This window comes from Eublepharis macularius, chromosome 18, assembly GCF_028583425.1.
Source record: "Eublepharis macularius isolate TG4126 chromosome 18, MPM_Emac_v1.0, whole genome shotgun sequence".
Lineage (NCBI taxonomy): Eukaryota > Metazoa > Chordata > Lepidosauria > Squamata > Eublepharidae > Eublepharis > Eublepharis macularius.
This window is the reverse complement of record NC_072807.1, coordinates 12,009,511-12,034,155: the sequence shown is the minus strand read 5'-3', so window position 1 is coordinate 12,034,155 and position 24,645 is coordinate 12,009,511. Positions and strand designations below refer to the sequence as shown.

At 49.7% G+C, this 24,645-nt stretch overlaps 1 protein-coding gene across 1 annotated transcript in view; it reads left to right on the top strand.

The window, feature by feature from the left end:
* The first annotated feature begins 17,707 nt into the window (after positions 1–17,707).
* The window catches only part of ANPEP (alanyl aminopeptidase, membrane), a 32,502-nt gene continuing 25,564 nt past the window's right edge, over positions 17,708–24,645 (top strand). The window contains exons 1-3 of the mRNA XM_055002198.1: positions 17,708–17,797; positions 21,131–22,078; positions 22,525–22,667. Coding sequence (XP_054858173.1) covers positions 21,417–22,078; positions 22,525–22,667 — 805 coding nt within the window. The 5' untranslated portion in view covers positions 17,708–17,797; positions 21,131–21,416. The remainder of the gene's footprint in view (positions 17,798–21,130; positions 22,079–22,524; positions 22,668–24,645) is intronic.

Here is a 24,645-nt window from a genome sequence, read left to right as displayed (position 1 = left end):
CCACAGCTCTAGGAGTTTGCCACTTTCCTGCAATGAACATTAAGGCTCATCCTGTCTGGAGCTAAAGAATGACTCTCTGGGTGCGTACTGATTTGAATTCAAAGGCCTCTGCTCTGGTTGCCAGGTTCCAGTTTTGTATGTATTGTCGAAGGCTTTCACGGCCGGAGAACGATGGTTGTTGTGGGTTTTCCGGGCTGTATTGCCGTGGTCTTGGCATTGTAGTTCCTGACGTCAGGAACTGACGTCAGGAACTACAATGCCAAGACCACGGCAATACAGCCCGGAAAACCCACAACAACCATCCAGTTTTGTATCTTTAGCATTGGATTGAACAAATCACGATTGACTGTGGTAGAAACATTCAGAATTCATAAGCTGCCCAATTTTCTTTACATGGCACCAACTTTGTTGCTCATATTCTGGAAAGATTAGAGCAAAGGAGGTTTGGGAAACAGTGGGGTAAACCCAGAGAAGCCAGAACACAATGTCACAGAACACAATGACAAGATACTTGGGGAAAACCTTGCTCCGGTTTGAGAGCCCTGGCAGAGAAAAACCTCCAAGTAAAAGCTGCTGCAGTTAAGAGAAAAACAAACAGAGCTAGAAGAGCAACCATCAGTGCACATCTCAAAGCCTGGCAGAACAAACCTCATCAAACAGAAAGTCTTCAGAAATACGAACATTTCCTAGGCATTATGGAGAGAGGCCCAAGAAGATTGCTTCCACACCTCCCCTGGAAGACTATTTCCACTGAGAAGAGCAGCTCCTGAAAAGAGCAGGGTTCCCTGTGGGCACTTTTGGAGTATTGACAGTGGTCACCACCACAAAATGGCTGCCATGGAGGGGAAATCACAATGAGGCTGAGAGGACCCTACAATGGAATGTAGTTCCAAATGGTGGCTCCCAACCTACCCAAATGTGATGCCTCCCAGGGGCGGCACCAGGGTTTCTGGCACCCGAGGCTGCCCCTACGCATGCTCACAGAGTGCACGTGCCCCCCCCCGGACTGCATGATGACATCACATGCAGCAAGCTGGCCCCATTGGCCGGCAAGTGGCTGGGACAGCGCACGGAGGCTGCCTGCGCTTCCAGTCGGGCGCGGCGGGTGGCTGGGGAGGTGCAAGTGCGTCCTCCCAGCCCTCCCTCTCCATTGTTCTGCATGCCACCCCGGACGCCTGCTGCACCTGGCCCACGGCTACTGCGCCTGGCCGGGGGCGTGTGTTGGCAGCGACAGCAGTGTGGGGCGGGAACGCTAGCAGGCTGCAGCAGCTGCAGGCCAGACACGGCAGGTGGACAGGGTGGCGCACGAGCAGCTTCCCATCCCTCCTGCTCAACCGCCAGCGCTGCCACCGCCAGCTCCGTAGTGCACACCCCCGACACCCCCTCCAGTGCCTCAGCGCTCGAGGTGGGGGCCGGACCTGCCTCAATGGGCGCGCCAGCCCTGATGCCTCCTTGGGTCTTCTGAAATACTTCCTGTTTTAGTGAAGCGGAAGAAGCCAGGAATGGCTCTTTGTTTTGGAGAAGAGGTAAGTGGGTGCCTGGAAACAAAAAATGAGGATCACTGAGGAGTCCTGAGTTCACCCCCCTCCCCCCCCCCGCACACACTCACACACACCATCAAGAAGCTCACTGGGAGACCCTGGGTATGTCACACTCTTTCATCCTATCCAACCACCCAGATGTGAGGAGAACCATGAATGTAGCCCAGGCTCTTTGGAGCTAGTGTAGTGGCCAGGGTGTAGGACTAGGATCTGGGAAAACCAGGTTTGAATCCCCATTCTACCAGGGAAGCTTGTTGGGTGACTTTGGGCCTATCACTCCCTCTCAGGCTATCATACCTCTAAGAGCTGTGAGCACAAAAGAAAATGGTGGACAGGAGAACAATAGCTACTTTGGGCCCCACTGGGAAAAAAAGGTGAGGTAGAAATGACGTAAATAAATTGGAGGAAGAGAGGAATTAAAAATGAAATAAATACAATAGTCTAAATGAAGGCCATGAGTTGTTCAGGACAAGGATTTTTCTTCTGGTAACTCCTCCCCGCCCCATGAAAATCCCTTCTGGTTTCCTTCTGCTTTGTGTCAGAGAATGCAACCTCTAAGAACAATTAAATGAGGATCTGTTCCCATCCCTGGCAGGTATGAATGTGCCGCTGATGATGAATCACCCACTGCTGCCCTTCCTTATGCTGTCCGTCACTCAACAAGACATCAAACAGAAAAGAGGTCTTACAGGTGGATACAGGTGCTATTGTTTGCTGTCTGCACTGCCACTGGCTTGTATCACTCTTCCACACTATGGCAACACAGTAGCTTACCTCAAAGCAGGAAAATGGGGTTGTTGCAGGACCTGGCCCCCTGTGAGGTGGTTCAAATGTGGCTGGAGACAAAACAAGCGGTAATGTGTAGTGGTTAGAGCATCAAGCCAGAGTCTGGGAGACTCGCCTTCAAATCTCTTCCACAGAAGCTTGCAGAAGCAGAAGTCACGCACTCACAGCTTGGTTGTGAGGATAAAACGGGGGAGAGGAGAATGATGCAAGCTATGTTCAGTTCCCGTTGGGGAGAAAGGAGGGCCATAAATGAAGAAAATATACAAAATATACATTAGAAAGCAAGCAAAGTAAGGCGGGGAGAGCAAAATATCCAGTATGGACCGCTGAGGTCATGCTAGTGTGGTTTCCTGTGGGAGCTGTAGGTTGCACCCTCTTGCTTTCTGCCTGGGCTTATCCTGGAGCAGTCTCACCCTGGCTGCCAGTCTCTGTTTCCCCACTTGACAAAGTGGGCATTTGTAGTTTCAAAAATGCCTGATGGCAATGTAAACGTACCAGTCTCGGTCCAAGAAACTGGAACAAATGCAGTTTTATTGTAGAAGTCCAGTCCCTAAAATAGTGCCAGGAGGCCCAAAGCACCTGACAGCATGTTTCCTTCTTCTCCTTGAATTTTGGAGATTAAAATGTTTTGAATGGAAGGGGGGGGCACCAAGGTTTTTCGCTGGGTGCTCCCAAGTTCCAGTATTATGGGAATTCCTTTCACCCAGCAACACAGGTCCTGCAAGCTTTATTATAATTAGCTTGCAAGATAGATGAGCTATCTTGCAAGATGTTTTTGCTCTCATAAAGCATGTTCCAATCTTGCAAAACATAACTTGAGTCGCCCCCTCTCCCCGCCCTACACACAAACAACTGTTAGGAAATCTCCATGGGCATGGCCAGGCTACATTGTGAGGCACAATTTCAAAAGTATGATGGAGAGTGAGTCTGAAGAGGCAGGATGGAGAGAGGGGAACTGACAGAAGCTGGACAGACCCACGTACACTGGGCTTGCTCCAATTGTGCCCATTGCTTACCCTGGGCTGAGGCTGCCTTACTGCCTGTCTGTTGCCCAGTGGTGGAGATGCAGGGTGGCCAGTTGGCCTGGAGAAAAACATTCTGTCCCTTTAACTGAGGCTTAATGGGATATTATTTCTTACCTCTACACCATGAGAAACTTCAAATGCCCATTTCCACACATTCAGCCTCTATTCAAGGGATAAGAAATTTTTCTCCACATGATCTGGAAACTCTATAGGGAAGTAACTCTGTGCCCTTCTGGGCACAGCCCCTTCTCCACTACTCCTTTCCATTAGGCTGTCCAGGGCAGGGCGATATTTTGACAAGTTGTGTCATGTGTGTTTTATCTGGCACCACTTTGGCCTATCAGCTCCCTCTCTTGTAAAACCTTCAAAGTGCCTCCAGAACAAGCCCGGCAGGTCTGGGTTGCTACACCCCAAGGAGATACCACAGATGATCATTTGGAGACTGATTGCCAAATCCATTTCATTCCACGGGATCATTTCCCCCCTATTAATACACTCCAAGGTGTTCACATGCTGTGTCTAGGTGATCTGGCACAAATCTGGTCCGCTGCCTTAGGAGGTGACTGTGCCTGGTTCAGGTAAGTCTGGAAGCTCAGGGTGAATGAATAGCCAACAGGGAGAGCCCAGTAGCCTGTATGTCTGGAAGTTGGGGGTGAATGAATAGCCTACAGGGAGAGCCTAGTAGCCTATGTTTCTGCATGCTGGGGGGTGAATGAATAGCCAAAAGAGAGAGCCCAGTAGCCTATGTTTCTGCATGCTGGGGGTGAATGAATAGCCTACAGGGAGAGCCTAGTAGCCTATGTTTCTGCATGCTGGGGGGTGAATGAATAGCCAAAAGAGAGAGCCCAGTAGCCTATGTTTCTGCATGCTGGGGGTGAATGAATAGCCAACAGGGAGAGCCCGGTAGCCTATGTTTCTGCATGCTGGGGGGGGGGTGAATGAATAGCCAATAGAGAGAGCCCAGTAGCCTATGTTTCTGCATGCTGGGGGGTGAATGAATAGCCAAAAGAGAGAGCCCAGTAGCCTATGTTTCTGCATGCTGGGGGTGAATGAATAGCCTACAGGGAGAGCCTAGTAGCCTATGTTTCTGCATGCTGGGGGGTGAATGAATAGCCAAAAGAGAGAGCCCAGTAGCCTATGTTTCTGCATGCTGGGGGTGAATGAATAGCCAACAGGGAGAGCCCGGTAGCCTATGTTTCTGCATGCTGGGGGGGTGAATGAATAGCCAATAGAGAGAGCCCAGTAGCCTATGTTTCTGCATCGTGGGGGGTGAATGAATAGCCAAAAGAGAGAGCCCAGTAGCCTATGTTTCTGCATGCTGGGGGGTGAATGAATAGCCAATAGAGAGAGCCCAGTAGCCTATGTTTCTGCATGCTGGGGGTGAATGAATAGCCAACAGGGAGAGCCCAGTAGCCTATGTTTCTGCATGCTGGGGGTGAATGAATAGCCAATAGAGAGAGCCCAGTAGCCTATGTTTCTGCATGCTGGGGGTGAATGAATAGCCAATAGAGAAAGCCCAGTAGCCTATGTTTCTGCATGCTGGGGGGTGAATGAATAGCCAACAGGGAGAGCCCGGTAGCCTATGTTTCTGCATGCTGGGGGTGAATGAATAGCCAATAGAGAGAGCCCAGTAGCCTATGTTTCTGCATGCTGGGGGGTGAATGAATAGCCAACAGGGAGAGCCCAGTAGCCTATGTTTCTGCATGCTGGGGGTGAATGAATAGCCAATAGAGAGAGCCCAGTAGCCTATGTTTCTGCATGCTGGGGGTGAATGAATAGCCAATAGAGAGAGCCCAGTAGCCTATGTTTCTGCATGCTGGGGGTGAATGAATAGCCAATAGAGAGAGCCCAGTAGCCTATGTTTCTGCATGCTGGGGGTGAATGAATAGCCAACAGGGAGAGCCCGGTAGCCTATGTTTCTGCATGCTGGGGGTGAATGAATAGCCAATAGAGAGAGCCCAGTAGCCTATGTTTCTGCATGCTGGGGGTGAATGAATAGCCAATAGAGAGAGCCCAGTAGCCTATGTTTCTGCATGCTGGGGGGTGAATGAATAGCCAAAAGAGAGAGCCCAGTAGCCTATGTTTCTGCATGCTGGGGGGTGAATGAATAGCCAAAAGAGAGAGCCCAGTAGCCTATGTTTCTGCATGCTGGGGGTGAATGAATAGCCAATAGAGAGAGCCCAGTAGCCTATGTTTCTGCATGCTGGGGGGTGAATGAATAGCCAATAGAGAGAGCCCAGTAGCCTATGTTTCTGCACGCTGGGGGTGAATTAATGGCCAGCGCTGAGAACCCGGTAGCCTGTATGTCTGGAAGTTGGGGGTGAATTAATAGCAAAACTCTGCCCACAGCTGCTTGGATTTTCAGAAACCCGAGGGAGCGCTAGGCTACTTCCCACTACTCTCTGGCAGGGCCGCTCCTTGGGCGCCTGCGGTAACCCCCCGCCCCGCCAACTGAAGCCTCCGGTTTGGGTTGCCTAATTTTACCTCGTTTGGCCATAAAAGAGGGAGTGACCGGCAAAGAGCAAGAAGCGTCCCCACGGCAGCTGCGGCGCAGACGACGGGCAGCCCCACTAGAGGGCGCGGGGCATGTCCGAGCGTGGAAAGGGGCTGCCCGGCTAGACGACGCGGCTTGGCCCGGCCGGCGTCAGCTCTGCCCTCTGCTGGCCGCGCCGGCGTTCTGCCCCCTCGCTTGGCTTGGCGGGCTCCTGGGGCTGGGCGGCTCCTCTGCGCCCCCGGCCCGGCAGCAGGCGCTCGCTCCACTGCCCGTCGGCCTTGGGCAGCTGCCAGCAGGCGCCGCTCGCCAGACCCGAAGGGCAGCAGGTATTTCCCCGCACGGTGCACCGGCGGGCCCTTTGCCGCTTTTCTGGCGCGCTTCTTGCCCTCCTGCGGCTGGGAGGGAGCGGCTGGCTGGGCGTGGCTGCACCTTCTCCATCGAGGGCGGCTGCCAACCTCCAGGGACGCCCTGTGCTGTCCCGGAATTCCTCGGGGAATGTCGGTCCAGAGGAGTTAGCCGTGTTGGTCTGCAGTTGCAAAATAGTAAAGAGTCCTGTCCTGTAACATCTTTAAGATTAAACAATTTTATTGTAGCATAAGCTTCCGAGAACCACAGCTCTCTCGAAAGCTTATGCTACATTAAAGCTGGTTAGTCTTAAAGGTGCTACTGGAGTCTTTACTATTAGGGAATGTAGAGATCAGTTCCCCAGAGGAACTGATAATGGCGGACTCGAGGGTTTCATGTTCCTGCCAAGCTACCTGCCCTCCTCAAACTCAGCCCTCCCCAGGCACCCCCAAGCACCCCAAAGCTCCAGGAATTTCCGAAGGTACAGTTGGTAACAGCACAACTTGGCCTTGGCACTGGGGCTGGGCCAGGTGTTGGACTGGCTGACCTGTGGGATTCTCTTCTGGGCTGCTTTTTTGATGTTGTTGCCCGAGATGCCAATCTGTGAACGCACAGCAAGAGCAGCCTGACTGAACCCCAGGTACTGCCCACTCACACCAGCGGCTTACCCAGAAATGTGGGCTCCTCCTGGCCTTTTGCAACACAGCTTGCCTGCAAACCCATAGCAGTGGAGGTTGGGGGGTCACATCGACTGGAGGCTTTAGCAGCTTCGACAGAATGTGTTTCAGGTTCCTCGGTTAAGAAACATGAAGGGGTTTTGCCCAGTGCTCCTCTAGGCCTGCCTGGTTCCAGGGGACCTGACAAGCACAACACAGAATCTGGCCCTGGTTACCTCCAGGTCAGATGACTGTGAGTCTCTCCACACAAGACATCTTACACGGAGGCTCAAGTGAAAGAGCTGACACTTGTTCTCCCATTGCGGATAACACATGCACTGCTAGGGAGACAGAGCACACTTGAATATAAGACCACGCAGAAAGTAAGTCACCTGAGCATTCCCGTGTAGGATATCTTGCACAGAGATACTCTGTAATGCACACGGCACTGGGTTGCTCTTGAATAGGACTCGCAGACATCAGTCGGTCAGGAATATCATAAAACGCATAAATGACCTATTATCCAAGATCTTTCTTGGATGCATGTGTGTTTCCAAGATGAATTCAAGCTGCTTTAAAGCCCTGAGCAGCCTGGGACCACCAGAGCATTTGAAAGACCACCTGCCCTGACCTCGGAGACCCTGCTCTGCTTCCAGCACCCCACCTTCAGCCGTGCAGCACTCTGGCGGTGCCTCCCTTGCAGAGTTCTCCCCCCCGCGCTCTGCTTGGCACACACAACTGTAAGAACATGTTCAGTGTTTCCCCGGAAAAAACGCCATTGAAATGACTCGACTAGGATTTTGAGTAGACCTGCTTGGAATGGCTCCGTTAGGGAGTAATCTGAAGTAAACCCTGTTTGATTTACCTCTGTCTTGTCAGTATTGAGTTTCAACTTGTTCACGCTCGGGCATTTCACCACGGCAGCCACACCCTGGTTCTGACGAAGAGATACAGAACGAAGTGCCATCAGCGTATTGCTGACACCCAGCTCCAAAGCAATGAATTATCTCTCCCAAGGACTTTATATAAATATTAAACAATATGAGGGAACAGAAGTGAACCTTATGGAATGCCACAGGACAAATTCCATACAGATGACAACTGATCTTCAATAGCCACCCTCTGAGTGCCAAACTAAACCTGATGGTATCCATGGGGCTCATCTCTGGGCACTACCACCATTTTAAAACCAAACACGGTGACTTAAAAATGCCACAAGGGCCCAAAGTGGCCACAACCTCTGCCACCCTGCAGCTGTTTTGGCACTTGAAAAACAGGAAGGACAAGGGCACCTCTTTCCTCGGCAGTTTGAAATTCCCTTGTTAGGCTTTAAAATGGTGGCAGTTTGGCCCTGTAAGGAATGATTTTAAAACAATCCAAGGCACCTCTTATCATCACGTGGTCCACCATATTGAAGGCTGCTGATAAATCCAGTAACAACAAACAGGCCCTGAGCTCCAAACTGAGATCATCAGATAAAGCCTCCTCCCACCCCATCTCCGTCCCATACCCTGGTCTGAGACTTGATCAACAGGGGCCTAGGCATTGATCTCAAGTAATTCTACCACCACTTCCTCAATTATCTTGACCAAGGAGAAACAGGTTGGATTAGAGACCAGATGATGTTTTTTACCCTGTTGTCATCTGGCATGGTAACCAAGTCAAAATGATCAAAAAATGGACCAGATGTTTATTAAGTTTGTGGATTTTTTTCCCCTTTCAGAGAAACTCTGAATTTTACAATGGCCACCCTTAGGCAGTAGGCAAGCAGCCTATTTATTTGTTCATGGCATTTTTGGCCCACCTTTCTGCAAAACTAAGGCAGATTAATAAAAACATATAATTAAACATTAGGTGGCTATGTTAAAAGCCCACCTGAGTAATTCTGCCTGGCACAACTTGTAGAATCCTAATGAAGCCAGAACCCCTTTGGCAACTTCAGGAAGGCAATTCCATAAAATGGAGGCAGGGCTTTTTTTCTGGGAAAAGAGGTGGCGGAACTCAGTGGGTTGTCCTTCGAGAAAATGGTCACATGGCTGGTTGCTCCTCCCCCTGATCTCCAGACAGAGGGGAGTTTAGATTCTCCTCTGCGCCGCTGGAGCAGTGCGGAGGACAATCTCAACTCCCCTCTGTCTGGAGATCAGGGGGCAGGGCCACCAGCCCATGTGACTATTTTCAAGAGGTTCTGGAACTCCGTTCCACCGCGTTCCTTCTGAAAAAAAGCCCTGGAGTCAGGGCTTTCAGGCCCAAGTTGCATAATATGTCAAGAAGTCTTTCCTAAGCGGCTGGTACCAGTTTTGGATGATCCTGCTGGATCTTGGTGATTCCCCCAGTATAACACCCCTGAGGACGGTATGGAGCTCTGATGAGGAAAGAGTTCCTAACACATCTCTCTCCGCATCTACTTGACAACACGCTGCTTCCCCCCACCCCAAGGGAATTATATTGCTTTAGTTTACAATGTTTTTGCAATATTACCAAGATAATGTATGTGAAGTGCTTTAAACACTAAAAATAGACTACACTGGTAGACCTAAGTCCCTGGCCTCAGGGAGGCTTGGCTGGCCTCAACCAGGGCCAGGGCTTTTTTGGTCCTGGCCCCAACCTGGTGGAACTCTCTGTCAGAGGATACTCGGGCCCGCCAAGATCCTGTATCATTTTGGTGGGCGTGCAAGACAGAGATGTTCCACCAGGCATATGGTGGAGGCCAGTCCTAGGTCCATCAAGTAAGTCTCCCTACCGGTCTCCTATCAATGGGGGGCTATATAGCCATCTGCCCCCCCCCCATGCGTACAGTAGGGTGATACCAACCTGCACCTTTGTAACCCGCCCTGAGCCCGCTTGTGGGAGGGAGGGCTAGAAATGTTGTTGTTGCTGTTATTATTATTAACAACAGCAGCAACATTAATAAATCCGGAATACGATTCTAAAAAGACAAAATCAGGCATAAACGTAAACACTGATTTTAAAACCTTGCTTGGATTCAGGTGTGGCAAAGGATGGAAAATGTAAAGTTACAGCAAAACACTGAATTGCCAGAGTTCAAAAGGGCTAACGAGGAGTTATTAATCTCAAACAGATAGTTGGGTGAAGCCTGTGCCACCCGCCCTGCCCCCATAGCAAGGAATATTGCTAACATCTCATCTCCTTGCTGTTGCCAGGAAAGGTGGCATTCTCTTAGACCTTTGATTAGGTTCTTCCCACTTTCCCTTGTACCTGTTAGAGACAAGGGCTGCAAAAAAGAAGAAGAAGAAGAAGAAGAAGAAGAAGAAGAAGAAGAAGAAGAAGAAGAAGAAGAAGAAGAAGAAGAAGAAACATGAGCACAAGAGTTGACTGACTAGAGCGGAACATAGTCCAACCGGCCCAGGTTTCTCCTTCTTGCAGCCGCCAACCAGATGCCCCTGGAAGCTCATAAATGGCATGAAAACAATTCAGCACTCAGAGGTATTCTTCCACTGGACATGGAAGCTCACTTTAGCACAATAAAACTGCCCATTAAATCTCCTTGCTAGATGAATGAACATTAGCATCAGTGGCAGAGTGGTCACAGTCGCGCTCAGTGATGGTCAGGTCACTGAGGCCTTCCACACACAGGGCGGTGAGACAGCATGCCCGAGCCAGTCCAAATGGAAGCCAGGCTCTCTAAAATTCCCTTTTGTCCTGCAGGAGTTCTGCACACTCGGGCTCCACAGAGTATGCGAGATGAGGCAGGCAGGTGGGCATTTGCTCCTTCCTAGCAACAGCTCCTGCTGCAAGAGACCTTTGAGTCTTCTTCATAAATGTGCCCTTCGCCCCCCTAAAAGCATTCACGTCACTGGCTGTGAGACCTTATGACAGCGCTGGCAAAAGAGGCACTGGAATCTAGAAGATCCACCCCTCGTGCTTGCTTGGTTGTGTGTGTGTCTGTTCATTTGGCATGGATGTAGCAGTGGATAAGGAAATCAGCTGCGATGGAGCCATGAACCCACCAGATGGCCTTGGGTCAGCCACTCCTCTCAGCCCCAGCTCCCCAGCTGTCTTGTGGGGATAATAACTCTTGTCTTTGATCACTGCTCTTAGGCAATATGCTGTCCAGAAGAGTGTGGTATACAAACAAATTCCTCCTCCTGTTATCACCATCATCTCTATTTTCCACCTTCCAGCAGATGTTTGGGCTGGAATTTTTGGTCCCTCTCCAACCTGGATTTTAACCAAGAATCTAGGAGTCAGTAAGGTATCACCTTAGCTGGGCTTTTTTTCTGGGAAAAGAGGTGGTGGAACTCAGTGTTGGAACTCAGGACCACACAATGACATCACTTTGGGTCAACTGGAACAAGGGGAGAGTTTTTTAAATATTAAATTGCCCCCAGTGAAAATGGTCACATGGCCAATTGCCCCGCCCCTGATATCCAGACAGTGGGGAGTTTAGATCGCCCTCTGCGCCAGAAGGCAAACTCCCCTCTGTCTGGAAATCAGGGGGCGGGGCCACCGGCCATGTGACCATTTTCAAGAGGTGCCGGAATTCCGTTCCACCGCGTTCCAACTGAAAAAAAGCCCTGCACCTTAGTATGTAACATGTTCCAAGTACTGCAGCTATTTGCAACTGGCCAGTTGTTACCTATGCCAGTATTACCCAGGTGTTTAGTTAGACCTTTTGGAAGCATGCCTAGTGCTCCTATCACAACTGGAATAACTGTTGTTTCTCCCAGACATGCTGAACTTCAAATATTAGGTCTTCATATTTTGTTATCTTTTCAGTCTCCTTTTCCTCCGTCTGGGATTGCTGCATCAATCTTTTTGACCCTCTTATTTTCAACCACAGTAATATCTGGAACATTATGTTCTAGCTTCTTATCTCTTTGGAGTTTGGAATCTCATAAGATCTTAACTTTCTCATTTTCAAGAACTTTCTCTGGCTTATTTCATGGACAGTAGCTTGCACTTTTTGCATAAATTCCAGGGCAGCATTGCTACTTTATTATGGTTATAAAAACACCATAAAGTCTGTGTGATCTTATTTCACCCAATGATGAGATGGTCAACCATTTCATCTGGCTCATTACATAATCTACACTTGCTGTGGTCTTTTCAATTTTTTCTTTCATATAATTTGTTCTTAATGTCTATTTCTGTACTCCTAATATAAGTCCGCCTGTCTCCTTTTTTCAATAACCCTTGCACTAGTCATTTCTACTTGTTACTTTTATCAACTTTATCATCCGTATTCTTCTATATTGGCCATATATTGGAAGGGTAGCAAAATATTCTTCATATATTGGAAGTGTAACAAAGTGGTTTACTTTGCTACACTTCCATATCAACATTTCTTTCCTATATTTGTCTTCTGTACCTTTAACTTCAGGAAGGAAGGTGGCATGGTATAATTTGATTTTGTAAGATCTTGGAAGCTAAAGAGGCTCAGTACTTGGATGGGTGACCACCAAGGAAGATTCGGCAGAGGAAGGCACTGGCAAACCACCTCTGCTTCTAATTTGCCCTGTCAGCCCCTTGCTGGGGTCGCCAAAGGTTGACTATGACTTGACAGCACATCCCCCCCCCAGCGTATCTTCTCTTTCTTGCTTTTGATTTGATCCTTCAATGCCCTTTTTTCCTTCTACAATTATTTTATTTGTAACAATCCTTGGCACTATTACTTTGCAGCAAATAAAGTCAATCTATGTCATTTTGAGGCTGTAGGGCGTGAGTGGCTGTCATGATTTTCCTCATTTTGCAGTCTAATGCATCCAATTCAACTTGTGTCCAATCTACAATTCCAGTGCAGTATTAAATCACTGCTATGGCCCAGATGTTTATAGCACAAATTATATTTCCACTGTTTAGTTTCGACATGAGTATTTTTGAACCTTTTCTATGTATTCAGCACAAGTCTTCTCTTTTACTATCATATGTTGAATATTATAAGCTTGCAATATACTCAAATGTTTGTAGTTTTCCTTATAGTCTAAACTTTCAATTCTATTTCCATCCACAAATTGCGTTCCATCTGATTCAATAATCTTCCCCCATTTTATTGATAGCATTGCAAGTGTTTCAATTCCAAAGTCCACAGCTGTATCTTGGCTAAATATTCAAACTGTATGTACCAGAGACTTCATTTCCTCTTCAGATTTTCTGCATAATTTAAGGTCATCCATATATAATGAATGGGACATTTTTCCTGCTCCCTTCAATATTTCATATTCGCAATGTGTTTTATGTAATATTAGTTAGTATTATAACAATGGCAAACAATAAAGGTGACAGGGAATTGCCTTGAAATATTTCACATCTGATACTGACACATTCTAGTTCCACTCCATGTGTGATCAGTATTATGCACTATTTTCTCGTTGCTGACAAGAACTTTCTAATATTGTTGCTGACTCTGAACATTTCTATCAGTTTTTCAACTCACAATTGTGGCAGGAAGTCAAACACCTTTTTGTAATAAATCCAGGCTATGAACAAATGTTTTCCTCCTTTTGCAATTTTTAATAGAGTTTTATCAGTCAGTAACTGATCTGTTGTCCCATGAGAATTTGGGCAGTTTCCTTTCTGTTCCTTTGGTAAGAGGTCTTTATCAATTAGATGCCGTTGAACTGCATCTGCAATTATTCCAGTTAACAATTTAAACATTGTTGGCAGGCAAAGAATTGGTAGATAATTATTAGGGATTGCCCCTTTGCCTTTATCTTTCATAATTAGCACTGTTCTAATTATCATCCAACTGTAATTGCCATTCAGTTGTCAATTGTATCTGATAATCCAATCCAATCCAAATCATCAATTGTCGCTGATTACAGCATGGTGTTAAACTGATGTCCTGACCTGGGGTGTAAGTTGGTTAATATTTTCAGCTAAAACCCATGTAATTCATCTTTTCCTGAGGCAATCCAATCTTTAAGCCTTTTAACTCGCTTTGCCACAATTTCTGTAGTAATGATCATCTCCTGCATATTCCTAGACTTCCTAACCTTTCTAAACTTGATCAATCCATGCTGCTTCTGCATAAAGCTTCTTTGGTTTGTCCCGTATGCCTTGCCAAAAAGCAACAATTTCTTCTTTTTCAGGAAGCTTATTATTGCTACTACTACATTCACAGTCAGAGCTTTGTCGAATTGTCTGTGATTACATTTAAACTAATGGTTCTGTCTATACTAGTTTATACGCACCTCATACCTGGAAAAACATTTTTGGCAGCGGCAGTTATTTGCTACTTTAGTATCTCCAGCACTTCTGGAGTTGTTTTTTACTTCAGCAGGTAGTTTTCTTCTAAAATCTTATTATTTGTTCTTTAATTCTCATAGAATCATAAGAGTTGGATGGGGCCATACAGACGATCTAGTCCAACCCCCTGCCCAGTGCAGGATCAGCCTAAAGCATCTCTGACAAATATTCATCCAGCCTCTTCTTGAAAACTGTCAGTGAGGGGGAGCTCACCACCTCCCTAGGCAGCTGATTCCACCTTTGAACTATTCTGACCGTGAAAAAGTTCTTCCTAATTTCCAGCCGGTACCTTTGTGCATGTAATTAAAGCCCATTGCTTCGGGTACTACCCTCTGCTGCCAACTGGAACAGCTCCTTGCCCTCCTCCAAATGACAGCCTTTCAAATATTTAAAGAGAGCAATCATGTCCCCCCTCAATCTCTTCTTCTCCAAACTAAACATTCCCAAGGCCCTCAGCCTTTCCTCGTAGGGCTCAGTCTCCAGACTCCTGATCATCCTCGTCGCTCTCTCGATTTTGTCCACATCCTTTTTGAAGTGAGGCCTCCAGAACTGCACATAATACTCCAGGTGCGGCCTGACCAAGGCAGTATAGAGAGGGGCTATGACCTCCTGCGATTTCAACGCTATGGCCCCTTTGATACAACCCAGGATTGAACTGGCCTTTTTTGCCACTGCATCACACTGACTGCTCATATTTAGTTTACAGTCCACTCTTACCCCAAGATCCCTTTCACATATACTGCCCAGTATCCAGTATTTGTGCTTCCCATTTTTGTGGCCCAGATGTAATACTGTGCACTTGTCTTTGTTGAATTGCATCCTATTCACAGCTGCCCACTTCTCCAGAGTATTCAGATCTTGTTGAATTTTAATTTGATCTTCTTGGGTGTTTGCTACTCCTCCCAATTTGGTATCATTGGCAATTTTTCATCTTTCACATTTTTCAAGAGGTCACGGAGTCCTGTAGCCCACTTACCACCTGGCGTCCAGGAGCTCCAACATCTGATGCGGTCCTTTTTGATCCAAGCAACAACAGATCCGGTATGATTTTCTTTTTAGAGCCTTGCACTATAACCCGGGCTTTTTTTCAGCTGGAACGCAGTGGAACGGAGTTCTGGCGCCTCTTGAAAATGGTCACATGGCCGGTGGCCCCACCCCCTGATCTCCAGACAGAGGGGAGTTTAGATTGCCCTCTGCGCCACTGGCGAGGAGGGCGATCTAAACTCCCCTCTGTCTGGAGATCAGGAGGCGGGACCACCAGCCATGTGACCATTTTCTCCGAGGGCGACCCACTGAGTTCCACCACCTCTTTTCCCAGAAAAAAAGCCCTGACTATAACTATATTGAATGGGTTTGGTACACTTTTTATCTGGCTTCCCAGCAAAAGCCAGTCTGGTTTGGGCGGACCTGCCAACCGCTAAGCTACAGCCAGCATTGTCTTTTGCCTCGCAGGAGAACACAATCCCCACTACCACACAAAGGCAGTGTCCCTTGGCGAGGTTGTTGTTGTTATGATTGGCCTGCTTTCAACAGAGGGCGGATGTGCTAGCCTGTAGCCAAAGGCCTTTCCCATTTACTGCAAGTGGCTTCTCCAGGTGTCAGCAACTTTGGCACAAACCAAGAGTGCCGCCGCCGCTCTCTCCTGCTTGGCTCGGCACTGGGAAGGGAGCCAGCCAGTGGCCCAGCGCCTGTCTCCAGCTCCCCTCCAGTCCTACCGCCTGGCTCTTTCTTACCACTTCCTCTTCTTTTTCCCTGGCCGCACAGGCCAAAGACCTCCCTCCAGGGGCTCATCCTGCTTGCAGTTCTGGCATGACGATTCTTGGAAGGAATTTTCCTTCAGTGTCCTGTTCCCTGCACAGGCCTAATACTAACTGTTTCAGTGCTGGCTGGCTGCTAGGAAAGAGCTGCTGTGCACAGACAGAGAGCAAATGGCCACTTGCTGCAGACTCTTACAGGCTAGCCAAAGTGTGTGTGCAGAACTGGAGGGCCAGGGGATGTGGAAACCTCTGACGCTGGAAAGGGTCTACAGGGAAAGAGCTGGGTGTCATTCCCAACTGTCCCATATGGGATATCTCAGGATCCCACCCGCAGTGGGCTAAAGTACCTGCTGATATGCCCTCTAATATAAAGGTAAAGGTATTCCCCTGTGCAAGCACTGAGTTATTATTGACCCATGGGGTAACATTGCATCACGACGTTTTCTTGGCAGACTTTTTGTTACGGGATGCAACCTACCCACAGGAAACTGGGTACTCATTTTACCAACCTCGGAAGGATGGCAGGCTGAGTCAACCTTGAGCCAGCTATCTGAACCCAGTTTCTGCCAGGATTGAACTCAGGTCATGAGCAGAGCTTGGGCTGCAGTACTGTCGCTTACCACTCTGCGCCACGGGGCTCCTGCCTTCTAATGTACCTAACTGCGAAGAGCCTTAGAAAGGATTGTTTTTTGGTCAGGGATATCATTGGAAATAGGAAGTGGAGGATGAGGCTGCCTTCCCTAAAATTGCACTTGGAAGTCTGGAGCAGAAGAACACAAAGATTAGTGGCTCCACTGGTGACTTCGGTGCTCCTCCTAAAGAGAGTAGGGGTAGTTCCCTGGTAGGCCCAGCCTGCGTACCTGGGACTCTGGACACGAGTACTGGAGCTTGTGTCTAATCCTCCAGGACTGCTGCTCTGGATTTATTTCTTTATTGTACTTATCCCCCCCCCCTTGCTTGCTGAGACTCAAAGCGGATTGCAAAATTAGAATACACAACTGGATAAAGAAAACAGGGTAAAATACGCTATGAAGAATGCAGCCCGTCTTTCGAAAGTATGAAATCAGTGCGGCACAAGCAAGATCAGACATACGTCAAGCAGCACAATCAACTCTGCTCTTTATAGGAAAGCACCAATCCCATTTACAATGGCGGTCCCTTTATAAAAAACGCCGTCCTGAACATTAGAAAACAACGCAGCACAGGCAAGAGTCTGTGCGGTATATACAATAAACTGCAGCCTTAGTATTCCCTTTATGACGGTGCCCTCCTGACCAACTTCATTTTCCACAGCCTCTCTTCCCTTTATTGGAATGCCATCCTGAATAATTCCCCTTTGCACATTCTGCAGAACAATACTAAGGAGGGATAGGAGCCAGATGTGCCTGCGGGGGCTGCTGCCAAGGCTCCCCCCCCCGGGCGCTTCTTGGCTGATTGGAAAGGTAGGCTTGCTGTTACCCACCCTGGGCTCTGAACCTGCGCCTAGCAAGAGACTCCCGGGCACGGGCATGTCTCCCCCTTCTCCTCCCACGCCCTTCCTCAGCGCAGTGCTGAGCCTCCGCCCCAAATGCGTTCCAGATGTGGTGGCCTGGCATTTGCGTGCTGTGTCTGTGGGTGGTTCCAGCTCCTCCAGGTCTGTGAGAGAGCAGTGAGAGCCTAGCAAAAGGCCGAAACTGTAATGGCCAGAGGGAGCACCAGGCACGCCTTCCGCCTTCCTGCCCTAGAACTCCTGGTGTCCACTCTTTCCCGTTCTGCAAAGCGCCTTCTGATTCCAGTATCTGCCTCCGGCCAGGACAGCAGCCCAGGGGTTAAGATGGGGGAAAAGATCAGGGCTGGGCAGGCGACTTCCTTTAGCGCTTTCGAAAGAGGACTGTCTTTGTGACTGATGCCGAAAGAGCGCCAGAGCGCTGGTCACTCTGTGGGAGCCAGGGGAGCTGACAGCCCAGGTGGGAAAGGAGGCAGGAGCGTCGTCCATGGCAGCATCAAGGTGAGTGGGCACACCGCTCCTGGCGCCCTGCCCCTGGGCTTCTTGGAGGAGGGGAGCAGGCTGGAGGGGATGGGGGAGGCTTGGGCTGGCTTCGCGTAATCTAATCTGGAATCTTTACCACTCCTTGGTTCTGTAAGACTTCCTGGTATGGATTAAAAGCCACTCCGCTCCCATTCACCGGGGAAATACCTTGTGCCAACAGAGTGCTGGCTAAACATGTTCTCGCTGCTACAGCACAGTGGTTCAATTGCATCTAGGGGTAATTAAGGCCTGCTCAGTGACCCTAAAGACAGATCTGGCCTCAGCGTAGCACTTCCGCGTGAGAGCCTCCGGTCAGGGCAGTGACACGCAGCGGGTAGGATCTAGCAAAGCAAGTGGGCAACCCAGGGCAGGCCTATCAAGCCAGCCGTGAGGCTGGCGGAAAAAGCAGCAGAGGTGGGACTGAGTGGAAAGCGTTACAGAACCCTCACCTTATGCCATTTAAAATGTCCCCCTCTTTCATCAACCTTTTTTTAAAAAAAGAACAGCCCCACCCTGATCCTTTGATTTCTTTCAGTGCTAATAAAAATAATGAGTTTAACCTTATTTGGCACAAGCAGGGCTTTTTTTCAGCTGGAACGCGGTGGAATGGAGTTCCGGCACCTCTTGAAAATGGTCACATGGCCAGTGGCCCCACCCCCTGATCTCCAGACAGAGGGGAGTTTAGATTGCCCTCCGCGCCGCTCCAGCCGAGGGCGATTTAAACTTTCAAAAACTCCCCCCTTGTTCCAGCTGACCCAAAGCGACGTCACTGTGTAGTCCTGGGAGTGTGTGCGCACTTTGCGCATGCGCATGTGGTACCAGAGGCACTACCTCCCGCCAAGTGTTGCCCCCTGTGCTGGCAACTCACTGAGTTCCGCCACCTCTTTTCCCAGAAAAAAATCCCTGGGCACAAGTATAATCTGGCAACTGCTAGTAAACTGAAGAGGTGGAGGGGCCATGGCTCAATGCTACAGTCCCCAGTTCGAATCCTGACAGCATCTCCAATTAAAAAAATTAGACAATAGAAGATGCAAAAGACCTCTGCCTGACTCCCCAAAGAGCCACTGCCAGTCAGAGCAAACAATGCTGACTTGATAGACCGACAGGTCTGACTCCAGATAAGGCCGCCTGATGGATTCAAAAGCGAACCAAGTATCCGGCATGGGGCACAAAGACTTGGGGCCTACTGCTGAGAGCAGAAAGAAGATCTCAGGCCTGGTCTACCCATGTGGTGAAAGCAGGTGGCAGAATCCTGAGGTGGCAATATGGGCTGAGCCAGGGCATTTTTTCTGGGGAAAGAGGTGGTGGAACTCAGTGGGTTGCCCTCGAAGAAAATGGTCACATGGCCAGTGGACACCCCCCCTCCGATCTCCAGACAGAGGGGAGTTGAGATTGCCCTCCAAACCGCTCGGCAGCGTGGAGGGCAATCTAAACTCCCCTCTGTCTGGAGATCAGGGGGCGGGGCCACCGGCCATGTGACCATTTTCAAGAGGGGCCAGAACTCCGTTCCCCCGCGTTCCAGCTGAAAAAAAGCCCTGGGCTGGGCTATTACAGACTGCAGGTGAAAGTCCCATTTGAACGCTCCCCCATGTGAAAACCCCCTCCAAATAAAACAGCTCTTCACAAAAAAGATTCAAGACTAGCCTTCATCCCTTTTGCGTTGCTTTCCTGTTTACAGAGAACTGATAATGGTTTATTGATGTAACGCTACTACTTAAAAAGAAAAGAAAAACCCTCTGCAGTAGGGTGAGGAAATGGCTACTGTGAGGCAAATGGCTGTTGTCTGAGTAGGCCTAAAAAAATCTGAACTTTCAGTTTTGGTATAATAGTATGTCATTATAACACTATTAAATCACTACCAGGGAAACCAGCTGTGTGGAAGGCCTGTTGCTGCTGCCCTTAGCAGCTGCAGTAGCAACAGGAAAACTGCACAAGCTAGCCCCTCTACGGAAAACACTCTGGTCTGGGGGCCGTTTCATCCAGTGCTCTTGTATCAGCTAACTCGGTTTCTCTCAGGCATTCTTATAAACTACAAATGCCCCTCAGTCAAGTGGAGAAACAGATTGACAAGGACAGACTGGCCTCCTGGGAAGACTGCTACAGGAGAGGGCCAGACAGAAAGTGACAGGCTGCAACCTGCAGCTCCCACCTAAAACTCTGCCAATGTGGCTTCAGAGACCTGTGACCCATGTTGGGCACTTTGCCAGTTTGCTGTAGTGGTTAAGACTAAACGGACTGGGACCAGCATACCTAAGGGACCGTCTCTCCCTGTATGTGCCCCAGAGAGCACTTTGTTCAACCGGAAAACAACTACTGGTGGTCCCTGGCCCTAGGGAGGCTCGGCTGGTCTCTACCAGGGCCGGGGCCTTTTTGGTCGTGGCCCCAACCTGGTGGAACTCTCTGTCTGAGGACACTTGGGCCTGCCAGGATCTTGTATCATTTAGGTGGGCCTGTAAGACAGAGATGTTCCGCCAGGCATATGGTGGAGGCTAATTTTAGCCCATCATTGCCGAGCCTTCCAGCAGTCTCCCTCTACAAGGGGTATGGAGAGTCCACTCCCGCTGGTTGCCCCAAAAGGGGCACAGTACTTTATCTGTTTTTTAATTGATTTTAAATTGTATTTTAATCAATGTTGTACCTCACCCTGAGCCCGTTTGTGGGGAGGGCAGGTTAAAAATAAAATAAATAAATAAGAATGGCAGGGCTCTAATTTGGAGAGCAGGGCTTGCTTCCTCACTCCTCTGCTTCAAGCCAGGTGTTTCAGAGCTGGCTCAGCCCCACCCACCTCACAGGGCGATTGTCACGAGGATAATAGTAACACACTTTGTAAACCATTCTGAGTGGGCATTAAGTTGTCCTGAAGGGCGGTATATAAATCAAATATTATTGCTGTCAGCCAGTTTGGTGTAGTGGTTAAGAGGAGCAGGACTCTAATCCGGAGAGCCAGGTTTGATCCGCCACTCCTCTGCTTGAAGCCAGCTGGGTGACCGTGGGTCAGTTGCAGCTCTCTCAGAGCGCTCTCAGTCCCACCCTCTTCCACAGCTCTTTCAGCCCCACCCACCTCACAGAGTGATTGTTGTGAGGATAACAATAACACACATTGTAAACTGCTCTGAGTGGGCATTAAGTTGTCCTGAAGGGTGGTATATACATTGAATGTTATTATTATCATTAGCCCAATAGCCCTGATGACAACCCCAGAGGTTGTCCAAGAGGAGTCAGCGCTGGCCACGAAAGCCCTGGGCCCTGCGTCTGACTTCCCCTGAGCTCAGCGTTGCTCCAAATCCCACCTCCTTCCTTCTATCCCTACAGGGCGCTCCCTGCTAAGAGGCGGTGCTGGACATACTGAGGGTGCCCGATAGACTTTCCCTGCAGAAATGGCGTCAAGACTCCCAGTTCCACATTAACTCTCCCGTGGGATGCGGGAAGAAGTTTCCTCTAAGGCGCAGAAGGAGCAGTGACCTTCGCCCACCTCCTGGCTGTTTACTCATTTACCAGATAATCTGAGGGTCATAAACCTCAGGAGGCAACAGATAAAAGGTCTTCCGATCTTTCACAGCGTCTCTTGCTCTCTGACTCTCCCCTGTCACCCTCCGCCATGGCCAAGGGCTTCTTTATCAGCAAGACCCTGGGAATTGTGGGCATCGTCCTCGGGCTTGCAGCCCTCGCCACCATCATTGCCCTTTCGGTTGTCTACTCTCAGCTGAAACAGCAAACGGACAATGCTGCGCCCAGCCCCACAACGGATAGCACCCCCAGCTCCACTACCCCCAGCACCCACATTCCTGGCACCAGCACTGCCAGCTCTGGCACCAGCATTCCTGGCACCAACACCACAGCCATGCCACCGAACCCCTGGAACGAGTGGCGGCTGCCCAAGACCCTGAAGCCTGAGTACTACACAGTCTTTCTGCAGCCCTTCCTGACTCCCAACAGCCAGGGCCTCTACGTCTTCTACGGCAACAGCACCGTGCGGTTTGTGTGCCTGAACGCCACCGACCTCATCCTCATTCACAGCAAGAAGCTGAACTACACGGAGCAGGGGGGTTTCCTTGTCTCCCTGAGCAGGGCAGACGGCGCGACAGCCCCCTCCATCAACAAGACCTGGGAAGAGACAGAGAGACAGTATCTGGTGGTGCAGCTCAACGGGCACCTGGAGGCAAACGGGATCTATGAGCTGCACAGCATCTTCACGGGGGAACTGGCCGATGACCTGGCGGGCTTTTACCGCAGCGAGTACCAGGAGGACGGGCAAACCAGGTAGGTGGAAAGGAACCACGGCAGGAGGGTCTGAGCAGGGCACTGTGGTGGTCACCTGGTCACCTCTGCCTGGGGGAAGCTTGGAAAGAACTGGGCAGGCGGGAGGCTGAGAGCCTGGGGGGTAGTAGGGGGGGAAATATAAGGCCACCCCCGCCCCTCCCTGAGGCTGGCAACAACCTGGCAGGCTGCTGTCCCTTCTCACCTGGCATCAGGTCAGCTCCCCCGGGGCATCCAAGGCGCCCCCAAGCGGCTTCTCGGGGGAAAGCATCCCCAGAGGGAAGAGAAGGGGATGCTGCCAGCCGCCCCCTCGAGCCAACAGAGGGCCCTTTTCGCGGCAGGGAGGGAGGCCGGCTCTGGGCCAGCTTTGCCCGACGGCAGGACAAGGCTCCGGGGCTGGGTGGGGCTGGGGGTCCGCAGCCGGCTGAGCCGCCCCTCTCCTCCGCCAGAGTGGTGGCCACCACGCAGATGCAGGCGGCCGACGCCCGGAAGGCTTTCCCCTGCTTCGACGAGCCCGCCCTGAAGGCCAACTTCTCCGTGACGCTCCTCCACCCGGCCGACCACGTGGCGCTGTCTAACATGCCGGTCCTGAGTGAGTGGGAAGCGGGACGCGGCCGGGAGGGCAGGCGGCTCGTCGCCCCGTCTGTAGCTCCGCGGGGAGGGAGGGAAGCAGGCGCGCCCCTGCGCACTGGCGAGCCCTTTGCTGCAAGAGCAAGAGTCCAGTAGCACCTGTAAGACTGACAAGACCTGCGGTCGGCTATGAGCTTCTGCGAGACACAGCTCTCTTCTTCAGATACCAAGAGTCCAGTAGCACCTGTAAGACTAACAAAATTGGTGGTAGGGTAGGAACTTTCGTGAGTCACAGCTCTCTTCTTCACATAGCAAGAGTCCAGTAGCACCTGTAAGACTAACAAAATTGGTGGTAGGGTAGGAACTTTCGTGAGTCACAGCTCTCTTCTTCACATAGCAAGAGTCCAGTAGCACCTGTAAGACTAACAAAACTGGTGGTAGGGTAGGAACTTTCGTGAGTCACAGCTCTCTTCTTCACATAGCAAGAGTCCAGTAGCACCTGTAAGACTAACAAAACTGGTGGTAGGGTAGGAACTTTCGTGAGTCACAGCTCTCTTCTTCAGATACCAAGAGTCCAGTAGCACCTGTAAGGCTAACAAAATTGGTGGTAGGGTAGGAACTTTCGTGAGACACAGCTCTCTTCTTCAGATACCAAGAGTCCAGTAGCACCTGTAAGGCTAACAAAATTGGTGGTAGGGTAGGAACTTTCGTGAGTCACAGCTCTCTTCTTCAGATACCAAGAGTCCAGTAGCACCTGTAAGGCTAACAAAATTGGTGGTAGGGTAGGAACTTTCGTGAGACACAGCTCTCTTCTTCAGATACCAAGAGTCCAGTAGCACCTGTAAGGCTAACAAAATTGGTGGTAGGGTAGGAACTTTCGTGAGTCACAGCTCTCTTCTTCAGATACCAAGAGTCCAGTAGCACCTGTAAGGCTAACAAAATTGGTGGTAGGGTAGGAACTTTCGTGAGTCACAGCTCTCTTCTTCAGATACCAAGAGTCCAGTAGCACCTGTAAGGCTAACAAAATTGGTGGTAGGGTAGGAACTTTCGTGAGTCACAGCTCTCTTCTTCAGATACCAAGAGTCCAGTAGCACCTGTAAGACTAACAAAATTGGTGGTAGGGTAGGAACTTTCGTGAGTCACAGCTCTCTTCTTCAGATACCAAGAGTCCAGTAGCACCTGTAAGGCTAACAAAATTGGTGGTAGGGTAGGAACTTTCGTGAGTCACAGCTCTCTTCTTCAGATACCAAGAGTCCAGTAGCACCTGTAAGACTAACAAAATTGGTGGTAGGGTAGGAACTTTCGTGAGTCACAGCTCTCTTCTTCAGATACCAAGAGTCCAGTAGCACCTGTAAGACTAACAAAATTGGTGGTAGGGTAGGAACTTTCGTGAGTCACAGCTCTCTTCTTCAGATACCAAGAGTCCAGTAGCACCTGTAAGACTAACAAAATTGGTGGTAGGGTAGGAACTTTCGTGAGTCACAGCTCTCTTCTTCAGATACCAAGAGTCCAGTAGCACCTGTAAGACTAACAAAATTGGTGGTAGGGTAGGAACTTTCGTGAGTCACAGCTCTCTTCTTCAGATACCAAGAGTCCAGTAGCACCTGTAAGGCTAACAAAATTGGTGGTAGGGTAGGAACTTTCGTGAGTCACAGCTCTCTTCTTCAGATACCAAGAGTCCAGTAGCACCTGTAAGACTAACAAAATTGGTGGTAGGGTAGGAACTTTCGTGAGTCACAGCTCTCTTCTTCAGATACCAAGAGTCCAGTAGCACCTGTAAGACTAACAAAATTGGTGGTAGGGTAGGAACTTTCGTGAGTCACAGCTCTCTTCTTCAGATACCAAGAGTCCAGTAGCACCTGTAAGACTAACAAAATTGGTGGTAGGGTAGGAACTTTCGTGAGTCACAGCTCTCTTCTTCAGATACCAAGAGTCCAGTAGCACCTGTAAGACTAACAAAATTGGTGGTAGGGTAGGAACTTTCGTGAGTCACAGCTCTC